At 44.4% G+C, this 19,866-nt stretch overlaps 1 protein-coding gene across 2 annotated transcripts in view; it reads left to right on the forward strand.

The window, feature by feature from the left end:
• LOC124297576 (cubilin-like) overlaps positions 1–19,727 on the forward strand; it is an 84,674-nt gene extending 64,947 nt beyond the window's left edge. For both annotated transcript variants that reach the window (XM_046748750.1, XM_046748749.1), the window contains one exon: positions 14,995–19,727. In XM_046748750.1, coding sequence (XP_046604706.1) covers positions 14,995–17,343 — 2,349 coding nt within the window. In that variant the 3' untranslated portion in view covers positions 17,344–19,727. The remainder of the gene's footprint in view (positions 1–14,994) is intronic.
• Positions 19,728–19,866: the final 139 nt, after the last annotated feature.

Raw genomic sequence — 19,866 nt, forward strand, 5'->3', positions numbered from 1 at the left:
TCTCGGCCGACGGTTGCTAGCCGTATTATATCCTGCGGGACATGGGTACCCACTTTTGCCGGCGCCCTTTATCACAGGTGGAGCGAGCTTGCGAGCCTAGCGTTTGAAACACGAGCTATTTCGCGTTGGGATCTCAAAAATCCTCATAAAATAAACCTGGAAAACCTTCCGTTCTCGGTATTTTTTTTTTTTTTCTTTATCTCCCATTGTGCTTCCATTTCCATAAACGTTGACGTCTCGTTTTTTTTTAGCATTTGGCAAATCGATCGAAAGAAAGAAAATAATTCAAAGTAGCATGGAAAGCATTTCCATTAGATCTCTATTAGAGTAAAAATAAAAAAAAAAAAGAAAAAGAAACGGTTCAAACCTTGACGTTTGAGGGATTGTGGAAACTGGATAGCACGGACGGTAAGAAAACAGAGGAATCTTGGGAAAGAGGGTTTATCGCCGGAGCAGAGGATGCTGGCCAAGCTCGAACTTGGAACGGAAATGGCAGTCCGTATACCTTTTCCGGTCGACAGAAAATCGCCCCAGCAAGAGGAGACGGATCTTCGAGTCGCGGCTCCGCGGCTTCGGACGCAATCAAAGGCCAGCAGACGGCATCGCGGCCCACATCCTCTGCTTTACCGAGATCAATAACTGATACGGGTTACGGATTACGGATTACGGACTACGGGATGCGGGCTACGGGTTACGGAGTGTGCGCTCCGTTACCCCGAGGGCAAGCCTGTTTGGCATGCCTTATTGACGCTGGATCGTGCATGCAGCGTCTTACTTTCACTCTCTATTCTTCTCTTATCTCGCCTCCTGCACAGCTGCGCATTGGGAGCGGGACGAAGAAATTGAGAGTGATTCTGCTCTCTCGCCTTCGGATTATTCTGCAGCCTCGGTACGCGTGGAGAAAGAAAGTAAGCCGGTGAAATACTTTTTTCCGCGAACCTTTCGTCACCGTCAAAAGGGAAGAATCTGTCAGTCTGGTCGACAAACTTTCTCGATAATCTCGAAAGCGACTGGATGAAAAATCTGAAACTGAGAGGCGTGGTAACCAAATGAGAAATAAAATAGATAGGATGGAAGGACATGGTTGTTTATTTAGAAAAAATAATAAGGAGGAAAAAGTGCAGGTTGGTCGGTAAAACATTGAGAACTGAGTTCAAATTAAATGGGACATGGTGATTTTTCATGTCCATCATTTGGTTGTTAAATCCTCTACGTTTCAGGTTTCTTCATTGACCCGTTTCCGCGATAATCGCGGGAGTTTTGGACAGACGGACATTTCTCCAAAAACTTGTTTTCTGTATTCTATAGAATTGAGAAGGTAAAGATTCATTGAAATTAGAAAAAGTAAAAGATTGTGACGAAAAGAACTCTGCAGTTGTCAACAATTTTATAAACGTCGTGAAACTTCGTATTTTTTCATGAAACTGTATCGTATGTCCAGTTTTGACGAATATGGATACCTCGTTTTGATTGTAAATGAATTAGCTATAAATTAATTTATATCATAAAAAAATAACTTACAACTGAAATCAATACAAATCTCAAATAATAAACGTGTGTGCTTACTTTTCGAATATATCAGTTTTACAGTCAATGCACAAACTGAGCTATTAATCATTGAAATTAAATGGACTGTAGAAATTTGGCATTAACAAAAAGTGTTTGAATTTCAACAAATCACAGCTCGCTTACGTTAAGACGTATTAGGTATTTATAAATTATCTTAACATTAATTTTTACCTGATTCTTCAATTTACCAAAACATACAATATTCCTAAAATCAATACAAGTTGCGCATAACAAACTGATCATGAATTTCATGAGGTAATCGTTTCTTCAGAATTCAATGTCAGGTCATACGCGTAGGATTGATTTTTGGGTACAATGAGCTATTGAAATTAGATGAAATTCTACGAATTTGGCATTAACAAAAGTTGCATAGCATTCTAACCGGTTTCAAACAACTAATTACCGAATTATTTCAATGAAAATCAAGCTTTCAATTTTTTTTTCCACTCCTTTTTTCCTCATACAATTCAGTCGAACTCAAATCGGTCATCGATTGTAAATCTCCGTTTTTTAATTTTCCCGGTTTAACCGTTTTCCAGCTTGGACTTAAGCACTCAATATATTTTCAATCAGTAGAAATTGCTACCGTTTCATTTCCTCCATTCGAGTAGATGGTAAAGAAAGTCGATAGTTGTCAGAAAATCCGATGAGATCTTACGTCCCTCTAGGTATATTATTTGATAAACGTCCGCGTTCAGCACCAACAACGTAGTTTCTCTCTTCTCCACCGTATAACTTCAAGTGATTTACTATGACTTATGAACTTCCAGGACGAGTCCTACTTGTGTAATACCTTCGTTCAGAGAGACGCCTAGACGGTGGCGTGCTTCGATTATTATAGAAACTCTACAGTCACTAACGTATATCTTCAGGTTTACGTATTACAGGTATAGATATCTGAGAACTCGAGGAGATCGTGAGTCTATTCAACGTAATATTAATGCTGCAATGAAAAGTACCGGGAAATGATTTATGGACACGCGATGTCAGCTCTGACTCCGCTGACTTGTCACGGGTCGGTGTAAACGCCTCGACCACACAAGTCCAAGTGTCGATGATCAACATCATTGGAGCTCGAGTCATTCGATGGCACGTACTGCAAGCCCGGCTTTGGTAACCTCTATTCCATTATCCGAATCGCAGCGTATTTCGTTGCATCGATTATCATTCATTGTCATAATGACCCAAATGCAGCATCGATTGGAATTCACCTCACTACTGGCCACTGGAATGAGACACCTAGACTGCAGCTCGACTCTTGCCTAGCCAACCGGGCGAGGATCGGACTTCCCGATGAAGTTTGCACTGCACTGCAGATAGGGAGTCCGGTAAATTAACGGAAATAGTCAGGGCACCCTTCACCTTCCGGTCCTAGATCATCGTCGCTGATTGAGGGGAGGACCATGCGTAAGTCTGTTAGTGTCCAGTGGAATGACCTGGTCCAGATTAGATGCTTGCGGGAACGATCGCGCATTTTCAGAAATTTATGGACAACCTCTTACGGAATACTAATTAAAAAGATTCCGAGTAAGTCCGAATTTCCGATCAGTTACGTAGGTACTATCGTTTGTTTCCACCTTATTGCGAGAAATTTTACGATAATTATAACCATTCCGAAGTTTCACCGTTCCGAGTTTTCTGCGCTATTCGGAGTGATCAGATCCGACGCCATGCTCACTATCTAAACTTTGATCATTTAGAATTTTAACTCGTGATCGTTACTTTTGCAGTGTATCGTATCGCCTGATTAGAAGAGCCATGGTTCAGGAAACTTTAACGAGCAAGTAAACAGGGAGAGAATTTCTGGGTTAAGCGGGTTGGTGAATGGAATATCAGCAGCAACTTTTATTTTGTTAATTTCATTACAACGTGGTGACGAATCGCATTTTCATCAAATTTACTGAACTTATAAACAATCAGCACGTGTTAGATATCGACTTTTCATCTTAAATCCTATGCGAAATGATGTTTTACTACCTTGGTTACTTTTGTTTTTGAGTTCTTAAGAAAATCATCGCAGCTAAGTAATCCATGCATTTGTTAAGTACTTAACGTGCGGCTATCTCGGTGATGGAATGATCGAAAAATTCTCCACTTTCGACTCCTCGTAAAGCAGGTATACAGGATCGTTTCTACGTACAGCTCCCAATACCGACATTTCAGCCACTTCACAGCTCAGACACAAACCCTTTTTTGCAGTTGAGAGTTAATCCCCACTCTGGTCTACTTTATCGATCATTGGAAAAAAGGGTTTGTGTCTGAGCTGGAAAGTGGATGAAATATCGGTAAACTGTCGGTATCGGGATCTGTACGCAAAAGAAACCCTACATAACCACTCGCATAAGGATCCCGACGCCGAGAAATACGCATCGGTGTTGCATCACAGTTGGTGGGATAGGACTTAATTATTCATTCGGTGATGGAACGAAGAACAGAGTCGGAGGATGCGTGCCATACCTGCCGGTTATGGGGGCTGAGGAATGGGCCCTTGACTGCCTGCCGGGAACGTGATACAGGACTGAAACAGGGGTTGCTGGGTTGGTTGGTACGCGCCAACGGCAGAACGTCATTAATCTTCGACAGGCTTGCCCGGAGCTCGCATCTATCGGGCCAAACATCACGCGGGTTCCTCGCCCGTCTGCCCGCAAGTCACGAGTCGGAATTTCGCGGGAAAACGCGAAGCGCGAAACACCGAGCGCAATAATAAATTGAATTAAATATAAGCGATCTCTTCCTCTTTGGCCGATTCTGCTCCCCACTTTTCTCTCCCTCTCTCTCTGCGAATTCGAAAAATGTATTTCACCAAGATTACTTTTTCCCGGAAAAATTCGTCCAGGGAACGGACGCGATTCCATGCCTTTTTCTTCTTACCTTTACTCTCATTTTTTATTTATGTACTGAATATAAAAAAGTGCCTCGCTTTTTCTTATTCTATATTCGCTCTAACGCCGCTTTTGAAGCGTCTGCGAATGACGTCGTTACCCGTTTACGTCCTACAATTTTATATATTGTATAATATATCACTAAACCGACTGAATGGCTGCAGGAATTTCACGTTTCAATCTGCATAAGCTAACAATTAACTGGACTGCGGATAACATGTAGCTTACAAGTATTAAATTCTGCACGATTTTTGTTTGCTACACTGTTTTTTCTGCCCTCGTGTCGCAGCGCGAACGAAAATGCACGATTTTAAATTCCTTCCCGCAGCCAATTAAAATTTTCGTAATTGGAACGGTTTTAATACCCGTGAATGGAGAGCGATGAGTTAAAACAGGAACAGATATGTCATTTGGAATATTTTAATCTCAACTCTTTGGATGATTCGCATGTTTTCCCTTCAGATATTACACTGTAACCAGGGACAGAACAATTTCAACTATCAAACGTAAAAAATCAACCATTGCACTGAACTAAACAAATAAGACATCAGCTTTACACCGAGTATCCTAAAATCCAAAATTCAAACGATTTCGTCAAGTTCAATTAAGCGTGAGAAGTGAGTGAAAACAGGAGAGAAAATATTTCTGCTAGAACCCTACCCAATAATTGAACTGCATGTTTCGCTTTCCCGCCACAGATAACAGCAGCAGCAGCAGAACTTCGACGTTGATTAAAAAATCGAGAGGTTTCTGTCAGTTACGGGAGCACTTGCTGTATTTCACGATGCGCAATATAGATACAAGAATAAGCCTTATACACACACGGACAGATTTTTACGATCAATGATTTAATTCCACGCATCTGTTATCTTCGTACACAACATGGGGGGGGGGGGGGGGAGGGGAGGAATGAATGGTGTATAGTTGAGCCAATTTCATCTCTCTGGCCGATAAACTAAATTGCGAGGAGTGTAACGAGAATATCGACTGTGTGACGTAAACGTTATACCTGTTGTGTTTCTGTAAGTTTGGACGTTACAAAAAAAATATGTCCTCCGTCTCACAGTCCGCGATGCTAATTGAATAGTCTGGACTGCGATTACAACATTACTATTACTACTACTACTACTATTATTATTATTATTATTATTATTATTGTTGTTGTTGTTGATGTTATTATTATTATTTTACGTGGGAAGCTGATTCGTCGCTCGAAAGTTTTTTCATCTTCATTAACTGGCATAACGGTGGCCGTCTGTACGTTCCAACAACTCCTAGTTTCAACTCGCTTTCTAAATTGAAGTTTCGCCAACTGGGAAAGGGTACAGCGGTGTAAAATTTTCGCGCATTTTCTCTAATAGCACCAACCGTCGCTCGTCTCGCGACCGTAAATTAATGAATCGGTGCGAAATTTTAACGCCGCCGCGAGAAAGTTTGCCTAACTAATTCTTCGCGAGGTGTGGATACGGATATCCGTGTGAAATCGCGATGAAACTGTTTGTACAAAATCCTCGAAGGGTTTGATTTATTCGATTTTTTTTATGACGTAATATTTCGTCCCGAGAAAACCTTTGAAATGAAAAATAGAGAGGTGAGAAAACGGGGAAATGAAGGATGCGAAAATCGTCATGACAACGAGAGCCACATTTCCATTCCATGCTTGGCAAACTTCAACGACAAGCGAGTCTGAGGACGTGCAAACAACGGTGAAGTATCTTTGTACACATCCCCCTCGATCCTGCAGCAGTGATAAGTCAACGATCATTCAGTGCTTCCAGAGAGGGTCTCGACAACGCTCGTTGGAGTCGGTTGAAAAGGATAAGAGGAGAAGGGCCGAATAGTGAGTGTCGAAGAATTGGCGACGTTTGAAACAGGGTTGCGTGATAATATGTTCCGATACACCTTCTTCCGCAGCGATATTGAAAGTGCTTGAACGCCGCTAAACGAGGCATGGAATATACAAGCTGATGTGTGGATACTTTTACGATATAAGTTGTTGGCGTATCTTCTCTCGTTGATGATCGTGTCTCTCGGCCCTAAAGGTAGTTTTATGAGAAAACGTTATATCCGTATATACATTTGTGGTATAATAATAGTTTACGCCGCAAAACACTGTGGGAAAATTTATATATCCAAGGGTCGCCTATCTGCCGTTGTATAGTCGTAATATTTTCACTTTTATCTTTATGCTCATTTCATCGTTGTCGTTCTCTTCTTCGGTCGGCAACGACCGGGGAATTGAAGAAAGAAAGAATGAAAGAAAGAAAGAAAGAAAGAATGAAAAAGATAAAAAAACGCAAAGCAGTGAAAATATCGAACAATCACGCGCGCACGCGCTCGAACAGGCTAAAAAAAGACAATGCGATAAACAGAATTGGGGTGCATGGCAGTTCAAGGGTCGCGAACCTACCGCCCCTCCAATATCGATAAGGGAAATCGTTGTTTGCGTTGTAACAAATGACAGATCTTTCAAATTAAGAACGGGCCGTAGCGGCAGCGGCGGTAAGGGGGAGGAGGAGAAAAGGCTGATGGGAACAAAAGGCCGCAGCGAACTCCGTTCAATTTCCGTCCCGCGGAATAATCAAGGGAATACGGCAGGATGATCAATATAGAATCAAGCGGCTCGCTCGGCGCTGAGTTTCAAATCGAGCAATCCGATTGATACAAGATTTTTCGGAGAGGGGGCCTCGAGGGGTGGGGAATTCGATACTTGTAAAATATAAAGATTGACAAAAAAAGAAAAAGAAAAAGGAACCTACCAAACGAAACCACCGCATTTTCGATCTACGAACATTAAAAACGCCAAAGGCGGCGTGTTTTGAGGCTCAGTAGGTCATAATACAGATACATGTACAATCGCCACATCATCCTCCCACTTTCGAGGTGCAAAAGTATACAGATATCTTCCTAAAGCAATTTCAAACCAATCGTCGAATCGCGATCCTGTCAAATCGTTCGGAATAAGAGGATAAAATACACACACACACACACATAGATACGTCCACGCGAGTTTTGCATTCTCGTGAAATTTGTTTTTCACACCTCGTTTTCGTTCCGAGCTTATTTCCATATTCTCCGCGAGAAAAAAGAGCCGAAATTCCGTCAGTGAAAGTTTTCATAGTCTCATAGGTTTCAAATTGGAACACTCTGAAGTTGGCCAATCGCACAGCGGAGAGAGACGAAAAATAACGGTCACGCTCACCGCCGACCAATCAGCGGCGGCGTAAGCGAACGCAGCCTCGATCCCATTGGTCAACTTTGAACGACTGCCGTTTGAAATCTGTATAAGCTAAACTGCTGAAGCTGGAATATTCCGTATCCGTGAAAACCGGTATTCCAGTGTGAATGGAGACGTGCATACGTCAGCAGTGACGGGACACGCAGGATATACAAGGGAATCGTCGGAAAATCTACACACTGCCCCTCGTGAAAGTCGATGATGCTTGCCATCGTGTATCTCGAAAAGTATTCGTGTTGGGGTGAGACGAAAGGAAGAAGAAGAAAAAGGAGAAGAAGAAGAGGCAACGGAAAGTGATGTAAAAATGAGGTTGGCTCGACTGCAGGGAGAATCGAAGACGGGGGCGGGAGGGAGAAGGGAGAAGTAGAGACTCTGGCCGCCTCTGAACGAGCTACATGGAAAATCAATGAACTTCGAAGTGTGAGGCATGAGTATTTATAGCCCCTACTCTGTACCTTATTCGCATCTGTAGCTGTTGGTGTATATTCGAGAGTATTCACCGACGCCCTGTATGCCTGTATGCCACACACGTTATACAATTTCTATTCTTCTGGCTTCGATTCAGAAAGATATCGGGGACACGTTCGTCCTTCTCTCTTTCTCTCTCTCCTCCTCATTTCATCTCTTGTCCTTCTCTCTCCGGCCCGAGACAAAGGGATGTTCGAAACTCGTTATCGGTTTATCCTTTATCCCCTCAAATCGAACGCGTTATATAAAATATTCTCTCAGAAAACATTTGTGTACCAAAGTGTTTTCTGGCTCGACGTGACGAGCTTTTGGCTTTTCAATACAACATCTTTATTTTTATTTTCTTGTTCACGACGTGCGCGGGGAGGAAAGCTTACATATGTTCGTTGGAAACAAAAAAAAAAAATCATACAAATTAGGTTTATCTAATTTTCAAATTTCACCAAAACTGTAAAACTTAATAATCAAAAAAAAGAGTTCAATCTCTCTGACGAACCGTATTTGCAATTTTTCTGAACTTCTAAATTCAGAATTTGCATTTACAGGGATTCAATCTTCTTAAATTAATAACAACGAAGAATTTTCAATTGTTCTTGAAACGTATCCAGCACGTATCAAATTTCCGGGATGACTGCTCGAGTCAGGAATTTTCTTTCGGTTCAGAAGCGTGGAGTACAAGGAATAAAATATCATCGTATTAGGTCGATGTATTGCGGGAATTTGGTCGAAGTAAATTACGCCAGCGAAGCGTATTCGGCTTCGTTATACCAGACACATAGAGATATACCCAGTTTCCCGGCTTACGCGGGATCTCAAGAGAATTGACTTCGCCGTACCGCGCGCCGTCTCTTACCTCCTTCAACGTATATAACTATACACGCGTGGTATACATTTCCACCCGCATCACCTAAGCTCTATTCAAAATCGCTCCCAAAGCCATGACACCGTATCTATTCGGCGTTTCCGGCATATCGGAAGGCGCCATTTGGTGGCGAATATTCACCACTCTGAACCAGTCGAATAATAATTAATCCAACTACACAATTCGAGCTTTGCCGTGGACGAGAAAAATTTTTCATCCGGCATCAACTTAACGCAACAGAACGGGGGCCTTACAATTTTTGCGCGACATTTTCTGTACCTTGGAACTTGTGTTCATAACCTGAAACGATCAGCTGATTATAAACTCCTACGCCATTTTGCTCGTCTCACATCCCCGCGTATTCTCCCGCGAACAAAGAACGAAAAAAATGTGAAAGTGCAAGAATCGCTTGTGTATGTATCATATACGGTATAACGTATATCCATATCCTGATTGTTATGCACAGTTGGCTAACTTTCAATACGTGCGACTCGGTTTTCGCCGTTGCTAAGGAAATTCGAGGCCAGCTTAATGCTTCGCGGAGCTTTTAGCGGCGGGCAAAGCACTTCGCGAGATCAAGCCATCTGCAGCGCAGCCAGCGGCATGGCAGAGAACTCGCAGCCGTTCAGGTTCACACGTCAAGTTTTCTAATCCGCTGATCGGACCGAGTTTCCAAACGCCTTCCAGTAAAGTATCTTACGTATATATATATATACCTTTGCACGATGCATAAACTCCATCAGGAAAGTTCATCGCCTCGATATCGCCGGAATCGATTTCGCCTGAATGAATCTTTCAGTACCGTTTATTGTATTGTTCTTCAATTGCGACCGTTTTCAAGATCTGAAAAAAGCTCTATCCTGGCTACTGCAGTCTCTATTTGCCTTTAAAAAAAATCCGAGTTTCCGGTGGCGCTGTACGCGAGTGATGCGAGTCGTTTCCCCCTCTGGATGAATAAATTCTTTATGGCTGAAATATTAAAAGGGTAAAGTGGAAAGCGAGGAGTCGTTAACACCGTTAAACGTCGTTAAGCTGTAGCCGCCGCTTCTCCGTTGCCCCGAAGCATTTTCTCCGAGAGAAATATCTCCTCCAATGTTAATGAGCAGCCTTGAGACCGGATTCCCACGGCCCGGCTCTGCAGAGATGTACCTACTCTGCGGAGATCTTTTCGAAACTCGACTCCCGCAAGTTCGAGGATTCTGTCGGCTTGCCTATCGACCTCTCATCCCTTCGTTGCGCAAGAAGTCAAACAGCAACTTTGATGTTTATCCGACCGTAACGGGACTCGATAACGACTAAAAGGGTGTCTAGTTTGTAAATTATTATAACCCGCTACTTCGGACGAAGGTTTAAACCCTTTTGCAGATACTTTTTACCCGTCAAAACATCCGTAAACTATCATTTTTCAAGATTTCTCTTATCTTGGTAAAACTTTAGCTCTTGATTAATCATATCGGTCGGATTTTCCAAAATGTGTACAAAAATGGTAGAGAACAAAGAAAAAAAACAAAACCATAGAGCAAAGGCTTGAATATTCATAATATAAAAAACTTGAACAGATTCAAAATTGCAGAGGAATCATTTTTAACTGCTTGGAAATATATTTTGGGTAGGTAATTTTACGAGCAGACCAGACGTTGAACCGTGGAGAAGGGACCGCGACAACTTGAAAACGCAATGGTATACTGTAAAAGCCTTGCCAGCTGGAGGATCCCTTGTAATATACGAGACACCTGTGCGCCGAGGAAAAAGGGTGTAGCAGTCTACGGTCCCGGGAATGAAGATAATAATTTCATTTATATACTCGGGTTGCAGGGTAGTGCCGAGCTTTTGCCTCTCTGGTTGGAAGTGAAAAAAGAAGGTAGAAAACCTGCAGCTAGACGAGATTTGTAATTGTCTTTCTCCCCGATATTATAATTCTCCCCTCTATCCGGTACAATTATTGTCTTAATGTGAAATTTCGCAGTCCGAAATCGCGAAATTCTGCAGACCATTTTCGCAATTATTCCGCTGAAACAGAGAGAAGGAATTAACAGGCATCATGTTTCGGTTTATCAAAGTTTACATAAGTGTGCTTGAATTCTTGAAGCCGAGTATTCAATGCGATATATTTCGGAGGGAACACAGACGGAATCAATAGTCATCGTACAGGTATACCAACCGTGGGTATTCACCCTCCGGCTACCGTTTTATAATTTTTCAGCGTCCCAGGCTCGTTCAGCCGGCTCCTCCGGGTCTGCCGTATATCTGGACGGAAGCTGCCCTCATCCTCGCGCGAAATTTCAAGATATTATTTCATCTTCGTTCTCTTATTTTCGGGGAAAAATTAAATCGATAGCCGGAGTGTATTTGGAATAATTTATACGAGAGGATTCTCGTTACGGAGAGGCAAATGAGTTTTTCTTTCGTACTTGTTACAGCACTGTAACGTATTTGCAAACACGATTAAACATTAAAACCGCGTTTGCTGGAAAACTGAAATGTTTATTTCCTAACCAAAGCCGTTTTAAATTGGCGCTGGGTACTTTGCATCGGTTCGTTGCATGAGGTAAAAAAAAAAAAAAACACAACCTAGAGTTTATTCCAAATATTTTCGATTCCCGTCGAGCATACCACGACCAATAGACGGCGAAAATAAAGCAGAGTTCGCCTCTTCTGAAGGAATACTTTCTAGAGTTTGCTCCACAGCTCAACGAGCTTTCTCTTCATGATGGCAGCGGACTCCACATTGGGTTTCAGAGACTCCCGCTCGAAAAAACGGTGTCTTCAATCATGCGAAACGTTTGTATGAAATATTCGAGTTCAGGGAAAAGAAAGAAGGAAAGAAAGTTAAAAAAAAAAAAAATAACTCACTCGGCTGAGTAATCCTACGATGTGACGATACATCAACGGACTCCACGATGAAAAGTTTCCGCTCCTACTCCGCAAACTTTCCACCCTCGGCAGCCAAAGAAGCTGCCGATTTCTTGCATCCTGGCACACTGTCCTGTTCCTTCCAAAGTAGGAGCCTAAGACTCGAGTAACGAGCGAAACGCGGGTCGGGTCAGCTCTGATTGCTGTAGCTGATGGCGTGCAAGGGGGCCGGGAAATATTGAATTTGCAGTGGGAAGCCGCAGCGCTTAATTAGCGTGGAACCGCGCAACCAACGCGTCGGATCCATTCAACTAGCTTGGCAATTACCCGCGCAGAAATTAGCTCAGGGCGTTCAGGTGTTTCGCTCTCTCTCTCTCGCTCTCTCTCTTTCGTCCGCACCCTCGCCAAGCCGTCTCGAGTCGGGGAGATAGGGTGTACATTATGTATACACAGGGGGTGAGCGACTGCCGTCGCGATACAACGCGGATAGATACAAGGAAGATTGCGTACGGCTGCCGGAGCTCATTACGCTTCCATTGCCAGGTGACGCCCGAGATAAATCGGTGCTCCTCGAATTTGGGCCCTTGGAACCTTGGAAGGATCAGTGGACCGTGCTCTACCTCGATTCGAACCAACTGCACAGGACGAAATGCAGATTTGTTTAGCTGAAAGGCGAGCGGTTGTCGATGATCGATGATGGGCTGAGAGCAAGCTTACAAAAAGCTCGTATTCCATGCCAGCTTTCACAATGTTTCGCAGGTACACTCTGCGTGAGACCGTCGGACAACTTTCAAGGGACATCGATTTTTATCACGGTAAAAAGGGAGTGCAAAGCTTTCCGACTTACACCGGGTATTATGTATTTATTTGCAAAGATGGGCAAAGTTTTGTGCTCAGAACCCGTAAGCGAAGCGAGACGGATTTTACTTTGATGTGCAGTAGGTTCGCTGAAATATATACAAATTCATTTTGTTTCATTTTTTACAAACCGAGGCGCGGGAGTTTCGCTAATTTATACTTTTTCTCTGCAAGTAGCAAGGGCGAGTTACGTTTTTTTTTTTTCACAATAACGTTGAATAAATTTAATATAAGCCGTTTCTGCAACTAATCACCGTATTAAGAGCTCTTGGAAAAGCCACTCGTATATCGGTGATGCCAGAAACTGGTGGGAAATTAAATAGAAACATTACACGCGTACGGTAATATTTAACCGGTTCCACTGCACGCCCTAACGATAAATAAATTTAATATTCTACCACCTACAGGGTTAATTAAGTCGAGGAATGCCTCGCACGGCATACCCAACTCATACCCATGCACACCTATAAGCTAGCTGTCAACGTGCCATTGCAAATTACAATTGAAGCTTACTCTAATTAAATTCCCATACTGATTAGTCGGTATTATTTTACCACCGAATTTACGCACACAGGGGTGAAATTTCGCCAAAGTCCGGCATTGCGCGTAGAGACGGAAAACAATGATGCGGTGTTTGTTTTTACTTTTGAACTTTTGTTTTACTGCCGTGCACATTTTACATCCAAATAAAAAGAGTAAATGTTTGCACTTCGTGCAGTACGTGAATTTAATTAGTCCGGTGTCGTTACTTCTTGGTTTGATGCAGTTGAATCCATTCCGAGTTAATGTTGACGATCGTATATAATCTATGATTCCGAAAGCTTTCCTCGTGACGTACGATATTAATAGCAGCTAAATGTCTCGGTAAATGTGGATTTATGGCTTGCATAAAACAGTGTGCAACATGCCGCACATTCGGGGTAAACTGAGTGCATTATTGCATGGCAATATAGCCTGATTTTATCCCGGTGAACCTGCGAAGCGTACTTCACAATTTTTCCGAATGGAAAGGGCTGATGGTAATTCTGACCGCAGTAAAATTTCAGACAGTGAATACGGTTGTAATTTCTTAATTTCATTCCATGTACAAGAATTTCATACCGGGCAATCGAAGGTGCAACTTTTAGCGGCGACGACGGCAAGTCATAAAGTCTTTCCCATCTTTCCGCTTAAAACTTTTTCATTTTCGTCTTCTTCTTCTTCTTCTTCTACTTTAACCTTTCTATTTTATTTTCATTCTTATGCCAAAAGTTCGAATGTTTTATACCGGCATTATACAACTGAATAAAGAAGCCGCGAGATCGACTACACGGGAGTATGAGGTGTATAATATAGGTATACACCCACCCCTATACGTATAGCGTAGTGAAAAGTAACGCGGTTGCGAATTCATCCACACTTGTCATCCGGCAGTAGTAAGTGGATACAAAGTTTTGACGTGGCCACCCGGGGTTAAACCAAAAGTTTTCCAGTTCGTTCGAGGAGGCCGAGTCTTTTCTACCATATACTACCCGAACCTTGGAACTTTAACCAGACAAACTTTTTCGTTCATTCTCTGCAGAACTGGGAACACTTTTCTGTTAAACTATATTTTATTCTCCCCCTCCTATCGTGAGCTGCTCACACGCACATGCTTCAGAGAACAAATACGGGTTGTTCTAATTCTCTCCATCCTTTTTTTCTTGGCCCTAAACCGTGTTAGCTGAACTCACCGCCAAGTATTTCACCAGAGCTAACCTGCGTTAAGCTAACATTCCTAAGACCTGCGCACATACCAAAGTTTCAGGACTCTACATGTCAAGTGCTTGTTTTTTTCCCTCAAAACGGTGGACAGAATTTTGAACGCGAAACTGAGGGATTAATTACGCGTGGTGCGATCTCAAGTTCACATCTCGGTTGGAAGTCCTTTGAACCAAGTTAGTTGGTATCGTATCGAATCGTACGTATGTCAAATACCGTACGTATTGAAAAATCGTTTATAAGATTGTATTTCGAACTAATTGTTTAAATGGATTTTCGTAACTTCGAATCAATCACCGCAATGCAAATCGCTTGTTAAGAGACACGAACCACTCAAAGAGTTGGAAGTAATCATGGGAAGAGTATCGGCGAGTTTCTATCTGTGAAGTAGGATGTAAATTGATAATTCCAAGCGTTGAGTTCCTAGAAGTTGAGGCCATATCATAAAGTCTCGAAACCTGCACGAGTATAAGTTTTGATAATAAGACACGACTAAAGGACATATGTGTAATTCTGTTCCGTAGATCATCGATGGAAACGCGAAGACGGAGGTTAGCAACAGAAAGGACCCGGGAGTTTTCTGCGGAGAGTCGGAGCAGCCGCAGACTTTCATATCGGAGACGAGTTTCGTGCGGGTTCTCTTCCACGCGGAAAATTTCACGGATCAAACCTACTTCAGCTTCGATTCACGGGCTGAACAGCAGACCGAGGTCTATCTCAGGTACGGTCAGCACCCCGAGCTCTACCCGAACCGACGCGGCGAGGTGGTGCCCGGAAGCTACTGCGAGCGGGTCTTCAAGGACTGCAGATTGCAGACATGCTACGTCCAGAGTCCGGCATACCCGGGGGTTTATCCCCGCGCCCTGCACTGCAAGTACCGCCTGAACACCAGGCTCCCCTTCATAAAGCTCTACATCGAGAACGAGGAGTTCAACATAGACGGGCAGCGGTGCGAGAACATAATGACCTGTCCCATGCGCCCGATAAGCTCAGGCTCCCAGCACTGTCCCTACGACTACATCCGCGTCTTCGACGGCATGAACGAGACCAGTCCGGTGATCGGTACCTTCTGCGGAATGGGGAAGTTCCCCTACAGCATCATTGGCACGAGCGAGGACCTCTACGTTGAGTTCGTGTCCTCGCCGGCTGGACCGTTGCTGAACACGGGCTTCCACTTCAACGTCGGGAACTGGCCCGGCCACGTCGAGACCGCCGGGGTGAAGAACGGCAGCTGCGACTGGTTGCTCAGCAGCGAGACCCTCGGTGCTGGTGAGGGGATATTTCTGTCGGTGGCTCACTGGTATCCGCCTCACACGAGCTGCACCTACTTGCTGAAGGGCCGTCCGGGGGAAATCGCAAGGCTTTACTTTCCAAGCTTCAGGGTGAACCGGATCGAGTCACCGATCCAGCTGTACGACGGGGACTGCGGCGAGAGCCTTACCCTCTACGACGCCGACTGGCCGGACGACGCGAGGATCATAAAGACATTCTGCGACACGTTCAGCAGGCCGATGGAAAAGCACGACTTCGTGTCGACTTCGAACGCTCTGTTCGTCAGGTTCGAGAGCAAGACCGGAAGCTACTCTGGTAGTTCGTTGTACTACTGGGCTCACTACGACTTCTTCAACGCGACAAAGTTCGGCGAGGCTGTGCCGAACACCGAGTGTGACGAGACCTTCGCAGCGTGGAAAGCCCAGAGTGGCTACCTCCGATCACCGCTCAACACCCTCGTCTACAAACGTCCCGGCGATCCGCCGAACGACCTGACCTGCACCTACAGCTTTGTCACCGACAAGCGGCTCTTCGCTCGCGTCATACTGACCGTCGAGGCCGTCACCTTCAAGGATCATCCTTACGCCCAGTGCGGAATGTGCTGGGACAGCCGGGCCGATCGGATCATCGTTAAAGAGCCGCTACCAGGGTCCGGAAAAGGGAGCTGCGTTTGCCGGCTGGGAAACGGCTCGCCGCCCCTCAGGATCGTCTCCCGGGGTGAAAAGCTCGATCTGAAACTCTTGGTGGACGGGGCCCATGCCGCGGCCAGCTACTTCAAGCACTCGTTTCCGCTATTCGAGGCCAAGTACGAGTTTGCGCATAGTCCGCTATGCGGACCGGCCCTTTTTCCCGCGACCACCGACGGCGAGATTGAATTTCCCCATTACGAGGCCCTCGGCTACGTGACTCCTCCACGCTCGATCAAGTGCATATGGGAGCTACGCGTAAATCCGGAACGAGACCTGTGGCTTCACTTCGACAAGATAAAGTTCGCCTCGCGTTCGTGCGAGGACGGCAAGCTGGATATATTCCTGCCCGGAATGACCGAGCCGTACCTCGGTATCTGCGGGGAGAACGTCAGCGTCGTCAGGGAGATGCCGATCCTCTCGGCCGCGCAGCTAGGCCCCGTCGGGCCCATTTCCGAGAGCCACGAGGACGAACCTCCCGCCGTCATAATCCAGTTCACCGGGTCGATGGCGCCCGCCCGAGCGGCCTTCAAGATCGCATGGACGGAGCTTTTCCACCTGCCTCGCGACGAATCCGGAGCTATAAAAACCCTGAAGCTCGAGGACTGTGGCTTTCGGTGCCCCGGTGATGCCGTATGCATCTCGACCCGCCTTCTCTGCAACGGCGTCGTCAACTGCCCGACGCCGACCGGCACCGCCTTCAACGCCAGCTTCCCCGAGGCCGATGACGAGTCCCCGCAAACTTGCGGAGGGCCCGTTGCCGCCGATGGAAGCGGCGTCGTTGGGCCCGCCGGTTGGGCCGGGGCTGGACTCGGTGCCGGACTCGCCGCGCTTCTCGGACTCGCGTGCTTCGTTGCTGTTTGTCGACTCTGTCGACGCCGCGGAAGGTCTAGGGATATTCACGTACCTTACTGATCATCGGGATACCCTCATCCTTGTACAACGCGAACGTAACGCCTTTGTCACGCGATACCCTGGATGCGTGCCTATATGCCTGCCGTGATGCCGTCGCGTCATCGACACCCTGACGCTTGGCTCTTCATCGGCACACTTTGCAGCACGGCAATTGCGCTACAAACCGGATTTCGTATCGTACGAGTTGATTTTTATTATTCCACAAAAGCATACCGATCTGTTGGGGTGTGTTCATTGGGATTGTCACTTTGCAATGTGTCATCTGGTGGGGTAAAATCAAACCGATGCAACCAGGCTGACAGCTGACCGTTGACCGTAGTTTTTCGCGTGTGGATAGTAGAACAGGTATATTATTGATTAGGTTTAATTAATTTGTGTGACATGAGTAATTTAAAAGCTCAAGAATTACGATTAGCCTCCATCAAAATCAAAAACTCAGGTTATGTGGTGATGAAATGGCGCCGATAACCGGGTTCCGAAGTCATGAGGACATTTTCCAATTCTGGGGTGAAATTTGTCAACCCTAGTTTCTCCGAGTGAATTGATCCAATTGCAGATTCAATTAAATCGAGCAATTGAAGCACTAGTCGAATTTAAACTGGTGAGAGTGATAAAATCGGAGTAAGGAAAGTTTTTCCGAAGCAATTGAATCGTGAGATTGAAGACCTTATAATCTTATTCAGCTTGATCTTCTCTTCTATGAAACTTAAATATTTGGCTCGGTAAAATTCGAATCCGGCCTTGTTCATTTTTCAGCGAGCTTTGAAAGCAGCGCAGGCGAGTTTTTAGCTCGGCTGGACGTGCTTTGTTATCTTTCGTGTACCTATTACAAGGCAGCAGATATCGACGACATTCGTCGATGACACATTTTGTAGTTCACAGTAATAATCGATCGTTGAGCGCACACAGTGTTGATACCCGTAGGTATATATATACCTATAGTACATGTATACCGGTATAACTGGGATGGTATGAATTATGGATGAATCCGTGCGCGAATACCGACTAAAATATGAGGACGCAGGGAAATTTTTTATTCATTTTTCTTCGGTGTTCGTTTTGTTTCGTGCTTGGTTATTTGTGCATTTTTTTTTTTTTTTTTTTATTTTTCACGTTCCTGCCGAGCAGCAACGAGAGAGGGTGAAAGAGATGGGGCTTGGTTCGTTCAAATTGTAAATGAAAACACATTTGTGAGTATGTGACATCTGGGACGGTCGTAAAACTTGCTCGTGTCATATGCGACTTTCGCATCGACGTACGTACGTACACGTATTGCGTAGGTATACCTATACGCATACAGCCATTTATGAAATACTGTATTTTACCGATGCATTTGAGATAGGTATGCGTTCGCGTACGTGAGAATATGAAATTTCGTTGATGGGGGAGAGTTTGTGAATTGTATCGGTATAGAATCAGAATACAACAAAGGAAACACGTGATGATTCTGAGTGAGTGTCTGTGTGTGTGTATGTGTGAAAACTCACTGTCATTATACGTATATGATCGTTCTGCAATCATGTTGAACGATTTACCTGTATACCCAAACCAATGTAAACGAAGAAGGGCTGAAGCGAAGAAAAATGGAAAGGTCGTAGGAAGATTCGACGAATGAATGGACGTAAGAGGGTGTGAAAAATGTCCGTGGTATTCGCTTTATGAATTTTCTACGGCGTTTAACGATCCCTAATGGACCGTGAGGCTAAGCTCCTCGATATTGTAGCAGCATGCCTACCTGTACCCTGGCCCATATAGAAGAGGGGAGTAAATCGAGGACTGCTAATGTCAAATTTATGCCCCGAAAGGCGGGCAATAATGATTCGGGAATCGAGCAGCAATCAGTCGTCCTCGTCAGGTGAATTTATTCCCACCCTCTCTGTATCCACGACATTAAGCGCTACGGCGGGTTTGCACGGGGTGTGGGAGACGCGATCAGACAAGCTTTTACGAGAATTGTCAATGCCTGACAATGAGGAGAGGAGCAGCACCGGCTTAGCGCCACGGTATTTCTATTCCTTCATCTTCACTGTCTTTTTTCCTGTTCTTTCGAAGCGACGGGTTTACAACAGCTGCAGAAATTTGTGCGAAATCCTAAAAAAATTTCACGCTTGTAAATAGCCAGTGTTTCTAGTAGAATGTAGGACAATCATAGCCGTACACAGGATATTATATGTATAAATAAATTAATTAATATGCAAATATAATATAAATAATATATATATAAATATATAATATATAAATTATGTACGATAGATTATACAAATTATAATGTAACGGTGTGTAATTACTCTTGTACACCATTGTAACGATATGATTATTATATTTTTTACTAATAAATAACGAAGCGCGTTTACGGTGCGCCGTCGAGCCAGGTAAATAAGTTACATACCGGATCTTATACACAGTCCTCGTTCGGTGTAACGGTCTTCGCATCGATATCCCATCCCGTCGTGAAACGGCAATCAATTTCTTGCCCCGATTTCGCTTACGTGATAAGGCGGGTACACCCAAATATCCAAATAT

This window comes from Neodiprion virginianus, chromosome 2 (assembly GCF_021901495.1).
Source record: "Neodiprion virginianus isolate iyNeoVirg1 chromosome 2, iyNeoVirg1.1, whole genome shotgun sequence".
Lineage (NCBI taxonomy): Eukaryota > Metazoa > Arthropoda > Insecta > Hymenoptera > Diprionidae > Neodiprion > Neodiprion virginianus.